The following is a 20,321-nucleotide window of genomic DNA, read 5'->3' on the forward strand; positions in this document are numbered from 1 at the left end:
TAATTGCAGCAGTTCTTGCTATTCAAAATTACAGAATTTTCATGCAGCATTTGTTGCCCAGCTCATTTTCAGATTTATATTTTTTTCAAAAAATGATAATCATGCGCTATTAATTAATAATAATTTCCCACTTCTTCTTTCTTGAGTGCCATTTTTAGGTCTTGTAAATATCCATTACCTGAGGAAAGTGAAGTCGGATTGTTAAATTAGTCTAGTATTTTAATTTAAACTTTGGTAGTACATGAAGTCAACATTAAAAAAAGACTAATCAAGCAATGCGTCATGCATTATTAAATGCAGTCAATATATCTTGCTGGAGTAAAACTTGAGTAAAGGAAGCATCCAGCTACAAACTGAGCTCTTAATTTATGATTAAGTTCTAACATGTCATGGTAGCTGCTATGATTTCATTCAATGAAAATTTAATTTTCCTCCAGCACAGCTGAAAGATCATATTTGTTTATTCTGTTGAATGACTTGATTAAACATGTTCCCTCATTATCATGAATATTATTAAAACTTTATGCTAACAGTCTTTACAGGCATAGGTACAAAGTTATGGAAAATTTGATCACATAAATTAATCTATGCCAATGGTGGATGTATAAACTGCAGGTTCTGATTCAGGTGAACAAGAAGACGGAAGGAAAAATGGGGCCCAAGAGTCTAATGCCAGGTCGTCTTCCCTAGCATCTCGTCTCACCTCAAGCCTTTCCAAGCGGTTTCAGCATGACCTGCCCCCACCTGCTCATGCCAGTGCCCTCCTCGCCCCTCCACCCACCTCTTCATCGTCCTCCTCTCTCTCCTCCTCATCTTCCTCCCACCAGCAGAACCTACGCCGCCTCTCCAATGCAATTGGTGTCAACAGTTCATCATCAAACCTGCCTCCAATACGGAGGGAAAACCTGAGAAATGGGACTACTTTGAATGGCGCTCCTCCAATTAGCAACCCTTACTATGGCAAGCCAGGCCCTCCTCCTGCAACAATGTCACCGTCTGAGGATGAGCTGCCCCCTAACTTTGGAAGGAGATGTGAGTTTCCATACGTGTAACTTGTTCATAAAGCTGCATGATTGACTTGCTGATTGGTTAAAGCATTTTATTGACACTAATTAAGTACCATTTCTGGATAAACTACATTGCTCCCTTTAAATGGAAATGAACAAAAATGCCACTTAGCATGATGATAAAATTTCTTAATGAAGTAGTTAAATAACTGCATTCTTTGCGCCATATGTCCTAGGATGAACCCTTTTCATGACTCATTTTGAATTTCTCTTCCTCAAATAGGGATCTAACCCAAATTCGGCGAAAGGCTTTGATTGAGGGCAACTTAAACGTAATTTAGGTAACTTAACAACAACCTCGGTCAAAAACTTGTGTGAGTTCTAGAGTAAGATTAAAGCATTTCTGTGGATTGTGTTCCACAGTTTGGGATTGCTAAACCTGATTTAAATGAATAGTAACAAGCTTTGAAAACTCAATTCTGTTTACACTAAGACATTTTAATGCTCGAGTTTAGGGTCATAAAACAATTAAAGGGAGAATAACAAATCAACTATTGAGTATATTTGTTCATCTATTTCAGTTGCTAGACAGACGTCATGGAATGATGGAGAGAGAAGACCATCATCCTATTACGATGGCCTAAGGTCGCCTGATTCCGATCGAAGAGATGAAAGAATGGCTTCTTTGGAGGCACTAAGGAAAAGACGAGAAATCCCTGTCACACTGAGAAGTAGATCATCCTCTCTAGGCAGAGACCCAGCACCCATCTTAAATGGTGCTGTTGACTCTAAGAGTATCAAGACAGACACATCATCTTACGCAGGGACCCTTAGGAACATTTCAGACATTCGATCTCGTTCTTCATCGTCCAAGAGGGACTCAAGCGTGGAGAGGTCAAGAAGGGGCATGAGCTCATCACTGGTTGACAGTTTGGAGAGCAGCAGTGAGCACTCAAGGCGGGGAACAAGCTCCATCAGTGAGAGTCTGGAGGGTAGCGACAGATCGAGAAGAGGAACCAGTTCCCTGACTGAGAGCCGCTCCAACTCACCCGAGAGGCCCATCCTTGAAAGGCTTCTTCAGATGAAGGAGAGACATTTGGAGGCATTGCTGGCCGCCCGAGATGTCCGGGGGAGGAGTCCGTTGAGGGCCGACAATGAGCGTGAATCTGACTGCAGGGAGGATGTGTCGCAGGGCCCTCCCCCACGCCCCCACTCACTAAACCTGCCTGTGGCAGGCATGACTGAATCGTGGAACGGGGGCCCACCCCACTGCACGATGGTGGCGAAAGGTGAGGAGGGGGTGGCCAAGGCACCGGAGGCGAATGATGGTGGCGAGGCAGTGGCAAGCCAGAAGAAGAAGGGTCGCCACCGCATTTCTCGGTTTTTGCGGCCAGATTTCTTTGATACACCAAGGGAAGAGAGTGCCTTTGCCAAGAAGAAGGACATGGAAGCAGCCGATGCCGAAAAGGAACGCAAGCACAAGGAAACCTCCAAGATTGGCTTCCTCCATTCTCTCGAGAAACAGCTGGATAGGTTGCGTGGTGGGGAGAAGTCCAGGAAGGTGGCTCCAGTCGATGGAGAGTGCCCACCGATTGTGCACAATGCCTTGGATGGTGCCATCCCCCCAGAGTGCCTCACTTCTGCCAAGTTAGCGGCAGAAGTGAGGAAGGCCAAGGCGATGGGTCCAGATGATTTTGTTAATCTGGATGGAAGCAAGAGGAGTTCGAGTCGAGTTGATAGGGCCATAAACTCTCTGTTGCAGAGGGAGAGGGGAAAGGAGGTGTCCGAGTCGGGGCTGTTAAAGAGGGCAGTTGGGATTGAGGAAAGGGGACGTCCATCCAAGAGCCAGAGTTCTGGCGAACTGGCACATTATGGTGTGTGTGGTGGTTCATCCCTGGGGAAGTTACAGGTGAATGAAATGAGTTTGAATGGTGCTGGAGGGGAGGTGAGCAGTGCTCAAGGAAAGGACATGGACACTGCAGTAGGTGGAAAGCTGAGCAGCAAAGTGAGTTCAGTTTTGGGAATGTTCAGAAGGAACGAAGCTGAGCAGGTGACTCCAGTAAATCGCAGCAAGAGGGTTCGTCGAACACAGTCACTTGCATATGAGAAAACAGTTCCAGATGACATACTGCTTGCGATTGCTAATTGCACTGTCTCCACAGTGGACGGAGGTACATGCAATGTAGACAGTGGTGGTGAACCTAAATCTTTACCATCCCAACCTGAACCCACTCCAAAGAAGACATCAGTCAGTAAGTCTGAAAAAATAAAAAAGTCTTCCAAGGCAGCAAAGGAAAAATCAAATGCAGCCAAATCGAAATTGCTGCTGCAGCAGAAAGATAAAGAGACATCAAAGATTGAAAAGGCAAGTGAAGAAGCATGCATTGAATGCCTTAGCGAGAAGAAATCCCCTCGCTCAAAGAAAGAAGGCAAAAAGGAAAGTGCTGCTGTGCCACCACCTGAAAATAAAAACTATGATGTCACAATCACTCTCCCAAAGCCTATGAGAAAAGAAAGTGGCGGGATTTCCACCAAACCTAGCTTGAAAGCACCAAGTTCTCTTGTGCCCGAAACTCATTCTTTGCTTAGTTCTTCGCTTGGTTCTAGTGATAGGGATGTTTTTAGATCTGATCATTTGAAGAGTGTGGGTGGCTGTCCTCGGTTGCTGAATGACTCCAAAGTGGTGGCATCTGGAGTGTTGGAAGAGGCATTGCCAACGAATGGCACAACAAAACAACGGCTTGATAGGACTCTTACTCAAGTGAGTTTCTTTTTTCTTTACTATGCTTAATCTTCAACTCATTTCTATGAGTTTTTACCATATGCTTTCATTGCAATTTACAAACTGATGAAGTTTTTGATTTTACATGTAAGTTTGGATGGTTCAGCATTGTGATATGGTCATGCAAGTTTTTGCTTACTGTTTCTGATCAAGTCATTGATGGTGTTTGCATAGTGAGCATCATTCCATTGCATCAGTTTTCAGCACAAGCCCATAGCCATGCAGCATAACACCGCTTCACAGTTAAAACCATTTACAAACTAACATTTAACATTTCAACTCACACTATAAATAATTGTACAGATATGCGTTCAGTACCCACAGCAGACTGAACTTTGGCTGTATACATCTTGTGACGTTGAATAAGAATAATGTCAGTGCAATGTTCATTCACATTAGTAATTAATTAGTTCTTCATACCGCAGAGGATATATTTATATAGCTCCCTGTTCTATGATTCAACAAATTAAATTGTAACACCTTGCCCACATCTGAATACAACCTCATTAGTAATTCAATGATTTCACAGTGTAAAAGTCATTCGCCTTGACCGGGATTCAAACCCGGATTCCTCGATGTCTGGCCGAGTGCTTTTGCCAGTTAAACTATCGAGGCATCCTCTTACACTCCGAGATTTTGGGACCTTTATGTGGCATTGCATGTATTGTGTTTATTCTCAGCATCTTGTTCCTTTAAAGCTCCCAAAATCTCAAAGTGTTAAGAGTATGCCTCAATAGCTTAACTGGCTAAAATACTTGGCCAGACATTGAGGGATCTGGATTTGAATCTCAGTCAAGGTGAATGATAATTACACTCTGAAATTGTTGCATTGTAATGCATATTTAGCAGATGACTCAATTAAAAGTTACTGTCATGCCATCTCTCACAGTTTTTTGGAACTCATTAGTCCTGTTCAACTCAGCTTTGATGCACTAATGATCATACTATTCCACTGAAGACTCCTCCTTACATTGCAACATCTGGCTGTGTTGTAAACTGAATGAATAGATTTATGCAAATAATATTGCAGTGGGAAATTTTTGATAAACATTCCAGAAGAAGGCCTCAAAATAATAATTTTACTCATGAATTTTTAGCTAGTATTTCAATCCCAGCTCTCTTTAAACTCCTAGAATTGCAAAGTCTAATACATTATTTCGCAATGCTGTGAGATAATCAACTCTTATTATACATTCCAATGGCTCATTGATTTAATTTCAATTTTAATGTAAGAAAATGCTTTGGGAGTAACTGTTCTCATTGATTCCTGGAAATGGTGCCTCGGTCCATTTTGAGTGTTTCTGAACAGTGCACGCTCAGACTCCCCCCCCCCCTCTCCCTCATGGTGTTCCCCCCCCCAATGACTGCGTCTCTCCACCTGTTGGACGTGTGTGCCCCCAGGATAGCCTAGACTCTTCATCCTGGTCTGCCTGCTCGGATGGAGGTGTTGCTGATTCGGTGGGTGGGGAGAGGGTCGGTGGGTCGAGGTTTGCCAGAGGTGGTGACGCAATGGTAGCCACAGACCCCCGGAGCTTGCACTCCCCTCCCCCCCCCGTGGATGCGGGCGGAGAGCGATTGGGTTGCGATGACTCAGTCGTTGACGACTCGGAGGAGAGTGTGGGAGATCGCATTCGGCGTAAGAGCTTCTACTGCCGCTTCAACGACGTGCCCTTGAGGAGGAGGAGCCAACATCGCCCCTCATCACGACACTCCTCCTCCCTTATTTACTCGGCCTCTGACCTTTGGGTGAGTGGCCATCCTTCACTCTCTGAGGGAATTATATTTCCAGTTTCAGTGCAAGATAGACGAATCCCTGACACCCATGCTTTTATTAAAAATATTTATTTGATATCAAGATTAGTTCTCAGATGACGTTTCTATTCTGAACCTTTTTGTATATATGTAGAGTTTTTTTTTTGCTTGTTTGGAAACTTTTTGATATGTTTATTTGCATGCTATGAAGCACTAGTGCAACCAACATTAAATTTGGCAAAACTGTTGACATTTTTTCCAAACTCGCATGAGCCCCAAATATTGATCATTTAACAATGAGCCGACACTTTGGGCTAATCCTTCTTGCATCAAATGGCTCTGGAATTCGGGGCGAGCTCCATTATGTATTTAATGAATTTGATTTTTAGTCCACTCTAACCCATATATGCTGTGTACTAATAAATTAAAATAAACTTTTAACGATAAAACATGAAATAAACTGGTTATATTTAGTGAAAAAATGCTTTAAAGAGTGTATCATAACTGACTAGCTTTAGTGCATCTGGATACCACATGTTATGAATGTGACAAGTAATAGTTATTATATTTAAATCTCTTATAGAGAATGAGAAATTTCACTGTTTAGAAAGCATTAGCCAACACCTGGATTTGATGAGTTTGTCCACTGTGCACTATAATCTTTAATCTTACATTTGTGTGCTCACCAGAGGGGAATCAATCCTAAGTTCACAATTCAATCACATGACTGCAGGGATATTTCTTGGCTGGTTAGAACCCATATCTTGAGATTTCAATGTCACACCAATGTGACACTTCTTCTTGGTTTCAACTTATTATGAAAGACCTCCTTAAAACATTATCAGTCATGATCATGTATACATACATAACAGACACACACAGGGTGCAGCGCTTATTTCTGTACAAATTTCAATTTGAATTTCCCACCATATTGTAGTTCCCCTGGAAAATACAATCGCATTTCAATGGGGCAATGAGGTAGGAGAACCACCTAATGGGAAATTTCTTGCAGGGCAGGTGGCTGGAATTGGTGGAAATATATGTCTGTATGACTTTATAGAGCACTTAAATTTTGAGAAAAATATTTCTCATAACTTAAGAGACTGTGGAATGTTGTGTTGGCCATGAAGTACCACTTGTGAGCCCACATTGAATAATTGCTGGAATATGCATATGATCGTGAAATTCCATGCATGGTAGTCCTATCATGGGCCCAGATTCCTTTAAAAATAAAATTGCCTGCCCATTACTTAACTGATTTAGAGAATGTTGGGGTGTGTGATGAGCGAACCGAGCAAGACCCATGAGCGTGCCAATCCCCATCCTTTTTCCTTACTGCTCTCATTTTCATTTTGCTCTGCTCTCAATTTTGGGATGAGGGGATGAAATGTGTTACTTGGCACCTATTCAGTTAAATTGCAACCATGCTCTCGATGAGCCCTTAAAAAAATTCATCTAACATGAGAATGGTCCAATTTTCACTCCTTTCAAATTGTTGATAGATTTCAACAAATTGAAGGATACAGAATCTGAATAGTTGGGACCTCTAATGTGGATGAGGGGAAGGCTGCAGATGCTGAGCCAAAATTGTTGTGATGGGCAAAGGTTAACTGGGGATGCATTTTGGCAACCTGATGAAAAGATGACACCCACATTTTATTCCTAGCAAGCCAAGCTTTCTCCAGAAAACGAAAGCATAAAAACAACACCTAGGTTTAGAGTTATGAAATAGTTACAAAATACATGTAGCCTCAATAGAGGTGTTGTGAAAAGAATAATTATTTTTATTCATCAAGGTGTTTAATTAAATAATCTTTGAGGAGTAAATGCAGTTTCATGAATACTCATAAGTATTTTTTTCAAAATCAGCTAAAATATCTTTGCATTAGGACAGAAGTACATTATTTTATTTATCAAGATGAGTGCGGTTTTTGGGCCCAAAACTGTTAAAAAAACAATTGAGAAAAAAACTGTATTTTATTTACAGCTTAAAGTCATATCTGAGTGGATAAAGTTTTGTAGATTTGTTTCAGGAACTATTTTCCACCATTGAAGTTGGTAATTTTTAAGACCCTATGGATGGCAATGGCATGCCCAACAGTTCCCATGAGGTGCTCTGTGGGAGAGAAGTTAAGAGAGCCTCCACTACGTAGTAAGGTCATGCTGAAGCCACTCTCTGTTTGCATTGCAAGTTCTTTTTATCTGTGGAGGGGACATACATTTTTACTGTGGAATTACAGTCCCATGAGGGGGAATGTTGAACTGGCTCACTGAAAAAAAATGAAGCTAGTGGAAAAATGTTTGAAGTGATCATTCTGATTACATGGAGTTTACTGCAACTATGCATTATAAAATCATGTGGACAATTTATGCCTTGTGATTCACTATCCAGAGAAGCCTAATAAAGTCCAGGACAATCAGGCAACTGATAAGAGAGAATATATTGTAGATTTTTACTCATTTTTCTGAAATGCTATAAAATTCATAGTAAAAAATGGATATAATACACCTCTATCAGAGATATCACACTGAGTCGGTATACTATGCATCCACAGGTCTAAACACAGCTATGATCGGCAAACGGCAGAAAGAGAATAGTGTATGTTCTAAACTCCATTGTACTTACTTTTTAGGTGTGTAATGATGAAAAGTACACACAAGTGCCATACTAAAGGAGGCATGCACTGTAAAAATATCTCGAATAACTTTTCTGTTAACTTAACACAGGATTATTTATTCGAAATGGATGCCACTAAGAAAACCGGGAACCTGGCCCCAATATTACATTATACTCCTGCTTAATTTTTAATTGGTTCCCAACTGTCATAAATTCAGGCGATCTGTTGTTTATTCAACATGAAAATATCTTGTATAAATATCCCCCTGCCACACAACTTTATTAAACCATAGCGTCCCTTGTAAATTTATGATTGAATACATTTATCATTTCTGTTATTGTGCATGCAGTTTTTCATCCATCACTACTTTGTGGTTGCTTCATGTGAAGATAGAAGAAGTGGAATCACTACTCTGAATCCCTTGTATTGATTTTTAATAATAGATAGTGATTTTCTCCTTGCATCACTTCTGCCCCATTCTAAGCTACCACTAATTTTCCTCGTAAATATTGATAATGGGGTGATGAGATTGGATCTTCTATGAAATTTCAATGGAAATTATTTTTAAAGACATGTCTCCCAACCCATACTTATCCAAACTACGTCTCAACTGTTGTCAATATACGTTTATGTTCCATGTTTAATGGTTATGTTTCTGAGTGAAACAAAAGCATAAAGTAACTCAATTGTTTTGTTCAGCTTTATAATCCTTGGCATTAGTCATCAGTTCCCTTCTCATGTACAAATAAGAATTTAGGTTACTCATTTTTTTCTTTTCATGACTCATTGCATCTCCATTGCCACATAGTGTGTTGACGTAATGAATAAACTGCTCAGCCTACTATATTTTTTCATACTAACTTAATATTCAGCTTCAGCTCTTTTATTGTTTTTTTACTATTATGGTCTATTTTTTTATATTACAAGATGACAATATAGATAATAAATGCACTAGTAATTCAAAAGCAATCTCATAGAAAATTAAACCATTGTGAAATAAATTTTACAGCTGTTAACATAGAAGCATTTAGTCTAAAATTATCATTACCATTCAATTTTTTGGAATGTCATCTTTGGCTGAGGTTGACTAATATTCAGTTATGTTGAATATGAAATGTAATGCATTATATCCTTTTTCAGAATGCTGAGGGTATGAAGTCACCTTCAAACCAGAGCCGTGATGGTTTCTCACCACCTCCAGTGATGCCAAAAAAACCTGCTTCCATCTACAAGAGATCATCTACATCTCCCTACCACGATAAACTTCCAAATCCCTTGGAAGTCCCCAAAACTCTCCTCCAAAGCTCTCTTGACAGCAGAGGTTTACGGTAAGTTTCTTTTTCTAGCTCCAAGATTGTAGAATGTTTGAACATTGATTAGACTAGAACAGTTTGATTGCCAGTTTAACATGTGGGCATTTGAAAAGTTCTTGGTGATGGCTTCAGTATCATTGAGATTTTGGTTTCGTAATGTTGGTGCATATTTCTGGACAATGCTAGTCAAGTGTCAACTTTAAGTACTAGATAGTAATATTTTCACAGCTTTTCAAGGTAAATGTGTTGTTGTGTGCCTCATTTACCTTTATAGACTGAAATATTTGTGCCTTTATAAAAATTTTATATCACGGAACAATATGTCAGTGTTTTGGATGGCTTCTTGCCCACAGACATTCATCCCAAGTTGGTGAAGGTTTATAAGGAGTCTGCTCCCTCATTTTCAGCTCTTAAGGAATGGGCTTGAAGATGATCCGTGTAAAGGATGTCCTAAAACTACCACTTCAGGTGAAAACATCAAAAAAGTGCACAATATGGTATTGGATGATCAGTGATTAAAGGTGTATGATTTAGCTGATGCCATAGGCACATCAAAGGAAAGAGTATGGCATGTTTTACATGAAGAATTAAATATGAATAAGCTTTGGGCATAAGGGTGCCACATTTGTTGAATGTTGACAGAAAACAGGTGGAAAACCAATGTCTTAATAATGTATAGACCATTTTCGAAAGAATCAAACTGATTTTGGGCACCAATTTCTTACTGTTGATGAGGTGTGGGTCCACCACTGCCTGCTAGAAATGAAACAGCAACCAATGAAGTTGCGGGCCGAAGCCAATGGACCTGCTCCAAAAAAAGGCAAAGTATGAGGTCTGTTCAGAAAGTTATTTGAAGTTATTCCCTTGGCACTTCACACACTTATCTCTATCATTTTGCAAAACAGCCTGCAAAGTTCTTTTTCAGAATGGTCATCAGCTGCCTCATCTCCTTCTCCTCTATCTCATCAACTGACCGTGAAGTCTGTGCCCTTTCAGTGGCAATTGTAGCTTGTAGGGAAAAGCCAGAAGTTGCAGGGAGCCATATCAGGACTGTAACTAGGCTGAGTGACCTGTGCGATACTGTGTTTCAATAGGAAATCCCGTGCCACATGGGATGAATGAGCAGGTGCATTGTCATGGTGAAGGTGCTAGCCAATTCTGTAGCCACATGTTTCATGACAATATCTTCTGTTAAAATCTCAGAGACAATAGTTTTTAGAATCCCTAAATCTTCTTCTAACTCCTGCACACATGATTGAAATTTTCAGATGTTGGCTGTTTCATGGTCTCCCAGAACATGGATCTTTTTACGGATTCATAATCATATTTAATGCATCAATACCTCCTTTTTATTTGAACATCACATCAAAATTGAGTCCTCCCTGAAGGCTGTCTTAATCATATGAATGGTTTATGTAGATGAATGTCCCAAGTTTGAAGCAAAACTTGATGTAAATTCGCTGATCTAGTTTCTCAGTCATTGTGAATGTGAGAGTAAGAAAATGCTTTAGCTTACTCAATGGAGTCTCACAACTGAATAAGGAGTCTTGACTTTTCACGCATGCATGTTAAGGTCTCCTGTGATTGGCTGCTAAGTTTCATGAAAGTTAGACTGCAAGCCATCAGGATATTCGAAATGGCTGGATACTTTCTGGATGGACCTTGTAGGTTTAATATACTGGAAGATGATGGCAATGTTTTCTGGGTTGCAAAAGGGATTCTTCTTGTTGATTGCATTGCAAAGGGTGACAAATACGAATGTTATGCAAGTCTTCTGGACCAATTGAATGGAAAAGTATGTGAGAAGAGTCGTGGATTACAAAAAAAGAAAATCATCTTTCACCAGGACAATGTGCTACCCACAAAGGTGCTTTGACTGTGGGAAAACAGAGGCATTTTTGGGATGAATTGTTGGAACATCCTCCCTATTCACCAGATTTGCCACCCTATGCCTTCCACCTATTCCCTTGTCTAAAAAAATGTTTGACCTAAAAACGTGTGCAGTTCAATGAAAAGTTAATGGCTGTCGTAGATACCTATTATGCAGACCTTCTCAAATTGCACTTCTGTAGTGGAACCCACTCACTGGAAAAGTGCTGGACAAAGTGTGTTGACCTAAAAGGAGGCAATATAGAAAAAAAATAAGTCCATTTTTGACCAAAAAATAACAGTATTTTACTACCAGCCTGAAAACTTTTCACCCTGCCCTAATACAATTGAAAGACCATTTCACAGAGCCACTAGCTTACTTACTGTATTTTATTCTGTTTCCCTATGGTGTTGTAGGTTGATATCATTATTGTGATTTCAGTTACTTTGCGGGAACTCTTGATGATAATGATAATAAAGCCTTTATTTATCTGGAGATTTGGTGCATACTCACTCATACGAAAATATAGGACATGCCAGATATAAAGATCACAGCTTTTGAAAAAATAAAATGTTTATACATGTATGTACCAATGTACTACTATATTTACGTATTGTCACATTTAGTTAAGTCATAATTGATATGCAGTGACAATTCCTGACATTAATTTACAGAATGGAACATATGATTTTTTAATAGGTTGAGCAGCTTTTTTTTGAAAACGGGTGCTTTTGTTTTATATTTGATTTCACGGGGAAGTTAATTGAATAACCTTAAGCCCATTGTTTTGGGCCCATGAGTTGTATTGTGTGTTTTGACTAATGGCTGGTGTAGGTCATTGCAGGCCCTTGTATAGTGAATATAGTAATACTTGTCTTTTATTTGGCTGTAAGTGTTATGATCATATACTCGTAAAGTTGAAGGAAATATTATTATCCAGAAAATATCGAGTAAAGGATTTATTGAAAGTGGGCAGAAGTATAAAAAAGTGGAATGGGTGGTTTTGCAATTTAACTTTTGATTGAAGTATCGTGACTTAAAATCTTCAAACATGTATTATGAATATTGAAGAGGATCTTGTTTTTATAATATTCAAAAACTAAGTCTAAGAGTTACATACCCAAGGTCATCTTTTCCATTGTTTTCTGTGGATTGCAGTGTACAAAGGCACAGTTGACATTAGATATGTGAATACTCTTGATATGGACCTAACTTCAACAAATTGGGATGCGGACTAACTCAGATGAATTGATTGTATGTTAGAATCTTTGTATTGCAACAAAAAACGACATTGTTTTTTAATTCAATGGGCCAAAATATTTGGACATGATATATTCAGGCTCAAAAAGAAAGCATTCAAATGATTATTTAAAAAATAAGCATGAAAAGATTATTGAGATTCTTCATTTGGACTGTGAGAAAGTCTTCTATCTGCTCATTATGATAAAAGCCAATTGGGAAGAACGAGGAAGAGAGGGATGGAATATGTGAAGAAGAAAGCATGTCAATGATGAGTAATGGGAATGAGGGAAGGGAATCAATATTACTATGAAATGCCAATACTTGGCCGTAAAAATCACCCTGAATTCAGACTTAAATGACACCCTTCTTAGGAAGAATAGCCCAATGTTTTCCTGCAAAATAATTTTATCTTCTCGCACCTCCAATTATACGAGGCATGCTCATAAAGTAAGGGCAGTTTGGTCACAGGAAAAAATATGCTCTTATGAAACACATTTTATTGACACTTTTAGTTAGCTACAAACCTGCTTCACTTCTCTACATAATCGCCGTTCGCTTCTAAATATTTTTTGTACCGCTGCACCAGCTTCTTAAAACCCTCTACATAGAAGCTCGCCGCCTGAGAGTTGAACCAATTGACTACGCCGTTCTTGAGTTCCTCTTTGGTTTCGAAACGTTGTCCACCGAGCCACTGTTTCAAGTGCAAGAAGAGGAAGTAGTCTCCAGGTTCAAGGTCAGGACTGTACGGTGGGTGGTCAAAGAGTTCCCAACGAAAATCTTGAATTTTCCTATTAGTTTTGGCAGCAGTGTTTTGGTGCCCACCTTGCACACAATTTGTGGTATCCGAGGCTTTCTGTGACAATATTGTAGACAGTAGTGCGTCCAAGTTGAGGAAATTGTTCAGCCAGGCCATTAAGCATCAATCGATGATCATATGACAGTTTTTGTTCCACTTGAGAAACAATTTCATCGGTCAGAATACTGGGCCTGCCACTTCGCTCTTCGTCATGGACATTTGTTCGTCCATTTTTAAAATCACAGAACCATTGTCTAACCTTTCCTTCACTCATAACTGTAGGTCCATAAACTAGGCATGATTCCCGATGAATTTCAGCGGCCGACAATCCTTTTGCATACAAGAATCGCATGACAGAACAACGCACTTCACAGCTGGCAAGATGAACGATTGTCGCGGACATTGTTGTTTGCATGCACGGACGAGCAAACAACTTCTGAAACAAAACGAATGCTGCTATAGCTGCTTCTCAATGAATCAGTAGATGGTACTGCGGGAGTGAAACAGTGTTTTGAAGCGCCAATATTCAAATATAAGCTAACGGCCCTTACTTAATGAATATGCATCGTAATTTATAAACAGGACCATCTAATTCTACAGGGGGTTCTTTTTTTGAAAACCAAATTGGTCATCATGCTAATTATTTCACGAAATACTGTGAAAAACAAATTTTATGAAAAGCATACTGTAATTCTGTGAAAAATTATCTGACTCAAGTACACCAGGCATGATAGCATGTTGGTATTTTACCCCTTTGATAGTCAGTTGCTATAATGTATACACATGCAATTTCAGGGCCACGTCATCAACATCCAGTTTGGTACAGAGCAATGGTGGAAGTCAGGTGAATAAGGATGGGCCGATCGCAGCAGGTCATGGGGTGTATGACGATGGCAGGCGATGCCTCTCACCCACTCCACCCAGTGCCTACCAAAATGGAATATTGCCCACAATGGTGAGTTTGTCTCTACTTCACCTGAATCTTTCTTAGAAAATCAGGCATAATTCATTTTATATGCCACAGATGTTATATATGCTTGTAATTGGTAAAACTTAAATGCGTATAAGTCATTGTACTCTCAACACAGATCAATGCTTTCCTCTCAGTAATATACCCTGATGATTGACAATCTGAACAATTTTAAATCTCGATAGGTATTTTGTTAATCTTTCTAAGTATGGGTGTTTTTGATACATGTCATGTCATATTTGAGCCTATGATAGCGTTACTAATTTCATTTTCATATCATAGATGCACTATCTTAAAATTTACTATTTTAAGTCATTTGCATTTGAGTGATATGTGTTATTGACGTTTAGATTTTGGGAGTAAAGAGGTAAATGACATAATTCTAGTTTTGCAGCATTGTGACATTTTGTAGAACAGCATTAGCCATTATTTTCATTCATCCAAAAGTAAAACGGCATAGATTTTACCTCAATTTCACGTTGCTCCACTTGGCTAGTACATACTAAACTGAATAACTATAACTTTTGAAAGTATTGATCTTTTTGATTCGGTATTATTCTTTAATTTAGAAACATTTTACTATGCCATTTGTCGGAAAAAAATCCTGATATCCATGTATCGAATTCTAGCTACTGATTTTTTGGGAAAGTAGATTTTTGTACCCATCACCTTCGTGAAAGTTACTTAAAATGATAAATATGCTGATTGAAAGACAAAAGTATTATTTTTTTATTGGTTTTGATTGAAGTGTGAGAGTGCAGACCATTTGATTACTTTGATTTATGTACCCACTACATTTTTCAGCACTTGAGTGACCAACAGCCTGAAACGGAGAGGAAATCTCATCACAGATTGAGAAAGTTCAGAGTTCCCTCCTTAGCTGATGGAGTCACTGCACCATCACCAACTCATCGGAAATACAATGAGAGGTGGGCCATTTTCCTCTGATGAACAGGTTTCATTAATACTGAAAATATCAGAAGTTTAAATTTAAAAACCTTTTTTCATATTTCTTTCTGTTTGACAATTAATGCACTTCTCAAGTTTGTCGGTTATTTAAAAAAAGACAAGCTTGGAATATGGTATATTTAATGAAATCATTACAAAAGACTATCATAGTTATTTTATAAAAATTACCACCCTGTGGTTTAGGGCTGTCTTCATTTTACATGCCTTGAAAATTTGGCAAAATGTCTCATTCTGATAGCTTAATTCATGACTTTCTGAGTTTTAAAATGATCAAATGCATTCAATTTATGTTTAACATCTTTCAGTTCAGGGATTCTCCTTTAACACAGGGTCACCCACATCTTTGTGGCATATGTTGTAATCACACAGCAAAATTTCCCCGAAATCACTTCAAACCCTTATTGATGCTTGTTGTGGTGATGAAAAATGAACCTGAATCCAATGTGGTGTCAAATGAAGAAGAAGCAACAATAATGTTGGGCAAGGTACACTATCAATGGAATCTCTGTTGAAAGTATGGACAGATTAGAAATGGAAGAACAACCAACCATATCTGGGGTGATCTCACTTGGAATGGGCCTTCATTGATGGCATTGAACCTCATAATTTATTGACTACATTCATTGACTCCAATAATTATGTGATGTGAACCACTTTAGAAATGTTCAACATAATACACTTGGACATAATTATTGGATTCATAATATGATCACTTTTGGATTTTCTCAAAACTTTTATTCCTGAATTCATGATGATCTTCAACTTTCAACCCGTTCTCAGTGGGTGTTGTTATATTTTTCACCCTTATATCAGGGGTTATATAAGAACCTTACTTTTTTCTGAGTTTAATTCATTGTCAGCTGAAACCCATAAGCATCTTACAGCAGTAACTTTCTGTTTGAATTTCTGCTGAAGATTTCTTGGACAGAATGCAGAAAAGACGTTTGATCATTTAAATGCCATTAAAGTAAAGCAATTTGAATTGTGCACCATCTGCGTTAAGAGTTGTTGGTGTACCGAAGATGTTGGCACTTTCAGATTTGAAATATAAAATAAGGTGATGCTCAGAAAATAAATGCGTGCCAATGATAATCTTTAAGTATTTCAACTCGTTTCTCCATATTTTATTAAACTTAGTTACTGCAGAGCTTGTGTTTTTTTTTGCTTTTTATTTTGGAACAACATACTTGTCCTGTGCTCTTTCTTAAATAATGGTTGAAATCTATGATGAGTTTTAATTTGTGTAAGGTGCTTATTCAAGGGTTTATGCTTAAGCCCGCTCATAATGAGTAAATATGTCATAGCGAACAATGTCATCACATTTTTTACTTCAATAAATTTTTGCAATTCTGTCACAATTTCTGTATTTTGTGCAGGAACCTTTTTTTTTCAAAATGATTTTTTGATATTTCAGTCATGAATTGATGCAAATTCCAAAGAAACTGCGGGAGATGCCGCAACAGTAACTTTTAACGGAGTCATCCGCTAATGTGCATTTTAATGCAACAATTTCAGAGCGTAAAAATCATTCGCCTTGACTGGGACTCGAACCCAGATCCCTCAAACAAACAAAATTTCAGAGTTTAAGAGGACGCCTCGGTAGCTTAAGTGGCTAAAGCACTCGACCGGATATTGAGGGATCTGGGTTCGAGTCCCAGTCAAGGCGAATGATTTTTACGCTCTGAAATTGTTGCATTAAAATGAATTGATGCGTTAGACGTGATAGTTGCTTGAAATGCCACTGGGCTGCAGGCTGTATGCTGTGTTTGAGATCTCTGGTTGATATATTAGTAAAAGGCTTTATTTTTTCTTGCATGTCATCACTGTCGGGGTTGCCGTTTGTTAATGCTGCAGTTCACAAACGTCATTAGATGGTTATGCTTCATCGCGAGGGTCAGAGGGCTCATCATTTGGTGCTCCCAACTCTGTTTTGTCTGAAAAAAATCCCCAGGTGTCAAACCCTCCTCACCTTCCTCCAGTGGGTATACATGCATCTAACAAAATGAAGGCAATTAATAAGTCATGACTGCAAATCTATGGTGGTCTTTGACAATAAAATTGATATTATTTTGTCCACACTTACTTTCATTATTTATGTGCTTTTGATTAAAAAAAAAGGTTTATTGCATAAACATACTGCTGGTTTGACTCATTTTTTAAAATGAATCGTTCAATGTTCTAACATTTTAACACAAGTGTAGACTACCAGTATCAGAGTTTTGACCATGATATTTTGTATAAATTTTGTAGCCTAATGTTGCAAGGACATTATACTCATTGTTCTAGTTGGAAATAATGGACTTGAAAATATGTAATGCTGTTACATAAATGAGTGCTATACTATAAATTAGTTGGAACAGAAATGAGATTAGAGATATTTGTTTCAGTCATCACTGGGTGGTTTGGTGCTGCAGTGCCACAAAGCGTTTTTATTGCATTATTCTTTGTTAACTTTCTTGGAACTAAGTCTAAACAACGTACACTCCTTAATTGTTAATAGAAGACATATGAAATGGCAGTTTTTATAGTTAATATCATTCCAGTCAGTGACTGGTGTCATTTATATGGCAAGTAATTACATTATCTTAAATCAGTCTGTAGCATACAGAGCCAAATGCTGATAGATTGGTCACCATGATTAATGTGATCTATGAATATGTGATTTGATCGTTACGAGAACATTACCCATGTAAGGAAGTTATAGTTGAGAAATTATATTGTGAAATTTTGTGTTTGGCAGTTATTAGAACAAGTCTTGGCATTTCTTTCAATATGCTTTCCTTTTGTTGTCATATATGACTGTTTGTTACCCTCATACATGTTGTAGCTATTTATTAAATGTAGAAAGTTGTATATGCTTTTGTTTACAAGTGTTGGAAAGAATTGTGTTAGTGTTAATGCCATTTCAAGTTACTATAGGGCTTACCCATTTCCTGGTATGCATTTCTAATGAATGAATGCCCGAATCTTGTTTTTAGGAAAATAAGAAGACTGTTTCATTGGAAGTAATGTGTTTTATTTAATATTGTTTGGATCCTTATTACTGTTAAAAGAAAGGTAATTATATTCTTCAACATGAAACACCTTCACCTAATATGGGTATAACTACTTAATGACTAATTCAAGACTTGAGTGCTGAGGATTGAATGCGTGATGAATTGTGATGCATGGAAATTTGGTGCTACAAAAGTTGCTGTTATTGTTCCTGTGACTGTTACTTTAATGTTTTAGGTTGGTGACAGAATTTTTGAAGAGATTATTACGTGAAACTTTGGTAGTGCAACATGTTTCATTTGTGATATTGAATGCTTCTGATATATCTGTGGACGGCTATAATTAGTTGTTATAATATAATGCCTAACTATGTTTATTTAAATGAAGTTTCATGTTCTGGTACTTTTGTCAGCATTATTTCCAAGAAAAGATTAGTATTATCTTGTTGATACTTGTATATTATTGTAAGTCATAGGTTTGGCCTTAACTTTGCTTGTTGTCAGAGAAATTAATTGCTTCTCACTATCATAACAAGTATGGGCATAATCAATACTTTAATTGGAGGTGAATTCCACAACCCCTGCAAGTTCTAATAGAATTAAACCCCTATCAAGGAAATGTACTATGTAAGCTTCCTGTTGAAAGTGATTGACATGTTTTGCCATACATTGAATTTAAAATGAGTTATACTATTGTAGGTCTTTTTGTAAATAAATGTATTTGTTCATAGTTAACTTATTCACTCTCAGTGATGGAACAACATAATTTGTAACCTACCATATTGTGAAAAGATTTATTTTTCCTTCTTACTTACACTAGTTTACTTGCAGATGCCTGGAAACATGGTTGGTTTAGTTTACTTGGGCTAGTTGAGATAAAAAATGAGAATGAATTTATTGCACTCCAAATATGTTGGATGGAGTCCAACTAGATGTTATGTTTCTAAAAGTAGTCCTCGGCGATTTATAAATCCAACTTGGCTCAGAATGTTTGCTAATCCTGGAAGATGTGCTGGAAGTCGTTTTTTAACATCATCATCAGAGCTGTCTCTGCCTTCCTCAGAACTGATATCGAGGAATCAAAACACTGACTCTACAGCTCCTATTTCAGATGAGAAAAGAGCAAGTTCCAGACTGCTTGGAGGGAGTGCAACACTGATTGTTTTGTGAAATCAGACATTGGGCACCAATAATGAATGGCAACATGAGGGAAAGGATTATTGTGGCGTAGGCACCAACAAGATGGATCCAGCTCAGGGCATTTTTGTTGGTGAGTTATCCAGGGTCTTCAAAACTGTCTCTTTTCTGCCCAGTAGCTGCAGTATGTAAGGGCAGCACTTCATGTTGGTGAACCATTCCACAACATTCTGAGGGAAAGCACTTTCAACTTCCCTACTAACTGTACAACGTTGGCTCTCTTGGGCATCCAGGATCAGGCTGTTTGGCTGACTGTTTTATTGCTTGCCTTTATGGGTTGTACAAGTGAAGCCAACTGTCATCACCAGTAATAATAGAATTTTGGTAGGCCTCTTAATGTTCTGCTGCCAGGTGCCTGAAACCCTGGCGCACCTGTACTCTCACCACCTCCTGGTCAGACCTAGTCTGCACTCGGCTTGCTCATACGCATCTCATGCCGAAGTGATTATGGAGAATGGTAGATGCTCTGCCCTGAGGTATGTGCATTGGGTCTGCCAGATCATCCGCTGTCATTCAGCTTAACTCCCTGAACAATGGCGGAAACTGTGTTAATCATGATCTTGTTCACTGCGATAGTTGGGAGTGCTCAGACCACCTTCCTTTGCGATTGAAATGCAGCTCCCTTCCAATTATTTAAACCATGCATTCAAATATAGAATAATGACTTTCTCATGTCGTAGTATTCCCTATGATTTTACGATGGATTTTGGCCAACAGACAACATACAAGGGTGATTTGAAAAGTTCTTGGGATGGCATAGAAATAAACGACTTACCTCAGTGAAACTTTTTTATTTTTCAATGTAGTCTCCC

General features: G+C 38.4%; 1 protein-coding gene across 1 annotated transcript in view; it reads left to right on the top strand.

Moving 5' to 3' along the window:
* Positions 1-19,047, top strand: part of Nuak (Nuak family kinase 1) — a 68,948-nt gene extending 49,901 nt beyond the window's left edge. Inside the window, exons 20-26 of the mRNA XM_071587960.1 lie at positions 616-1,032; positions 1,589-3,768; positions 5,191-5,535; positions 9,300-9,487; positions 14,176-14,335; positions 15,155-15,279; positions 17,174-19,047. Of these exons, the coding sequence (XP_071444061.1) occupies positions 616-1,032; positions 1,589-3,768; positions 5,191-5,535; positions 9,300-9,487; positions 14,176-14,335; positions 15,155-15,279; positions 17,174-17,345 (3,587 nt within the window). The 3' untranslated portion in view covers positions 17,346-19,047. The remainder of the gene's footprint in view (positions 1-615; positions 1,033-1,588; positions 3,769-5,190; positions 5,536-9,299; positions 9,488-14,175; positions 14,336-15,154; positions 15,280-17,173) is intronic.
* Positions 19,048-20,321: the final 1,274 nt, after the last annotated feature.

Source organism: Hetaerina americana, unplaced genomic scaffold (assembly GCF_022747635.1).
Source record: "Hetaerina americana unplaced genomic scaffold, ioHetAmer1.1.p SCAF_3, whole genome shotgun sequence".
In the NCBI taxonomy this organism is placed as follows: domain Eukaryota; kingdom Metazoa; phylum Arthropoda; class Insecta; order Odonata; family Calopterygidae; genus Hetaerina; species Hetaerina americana.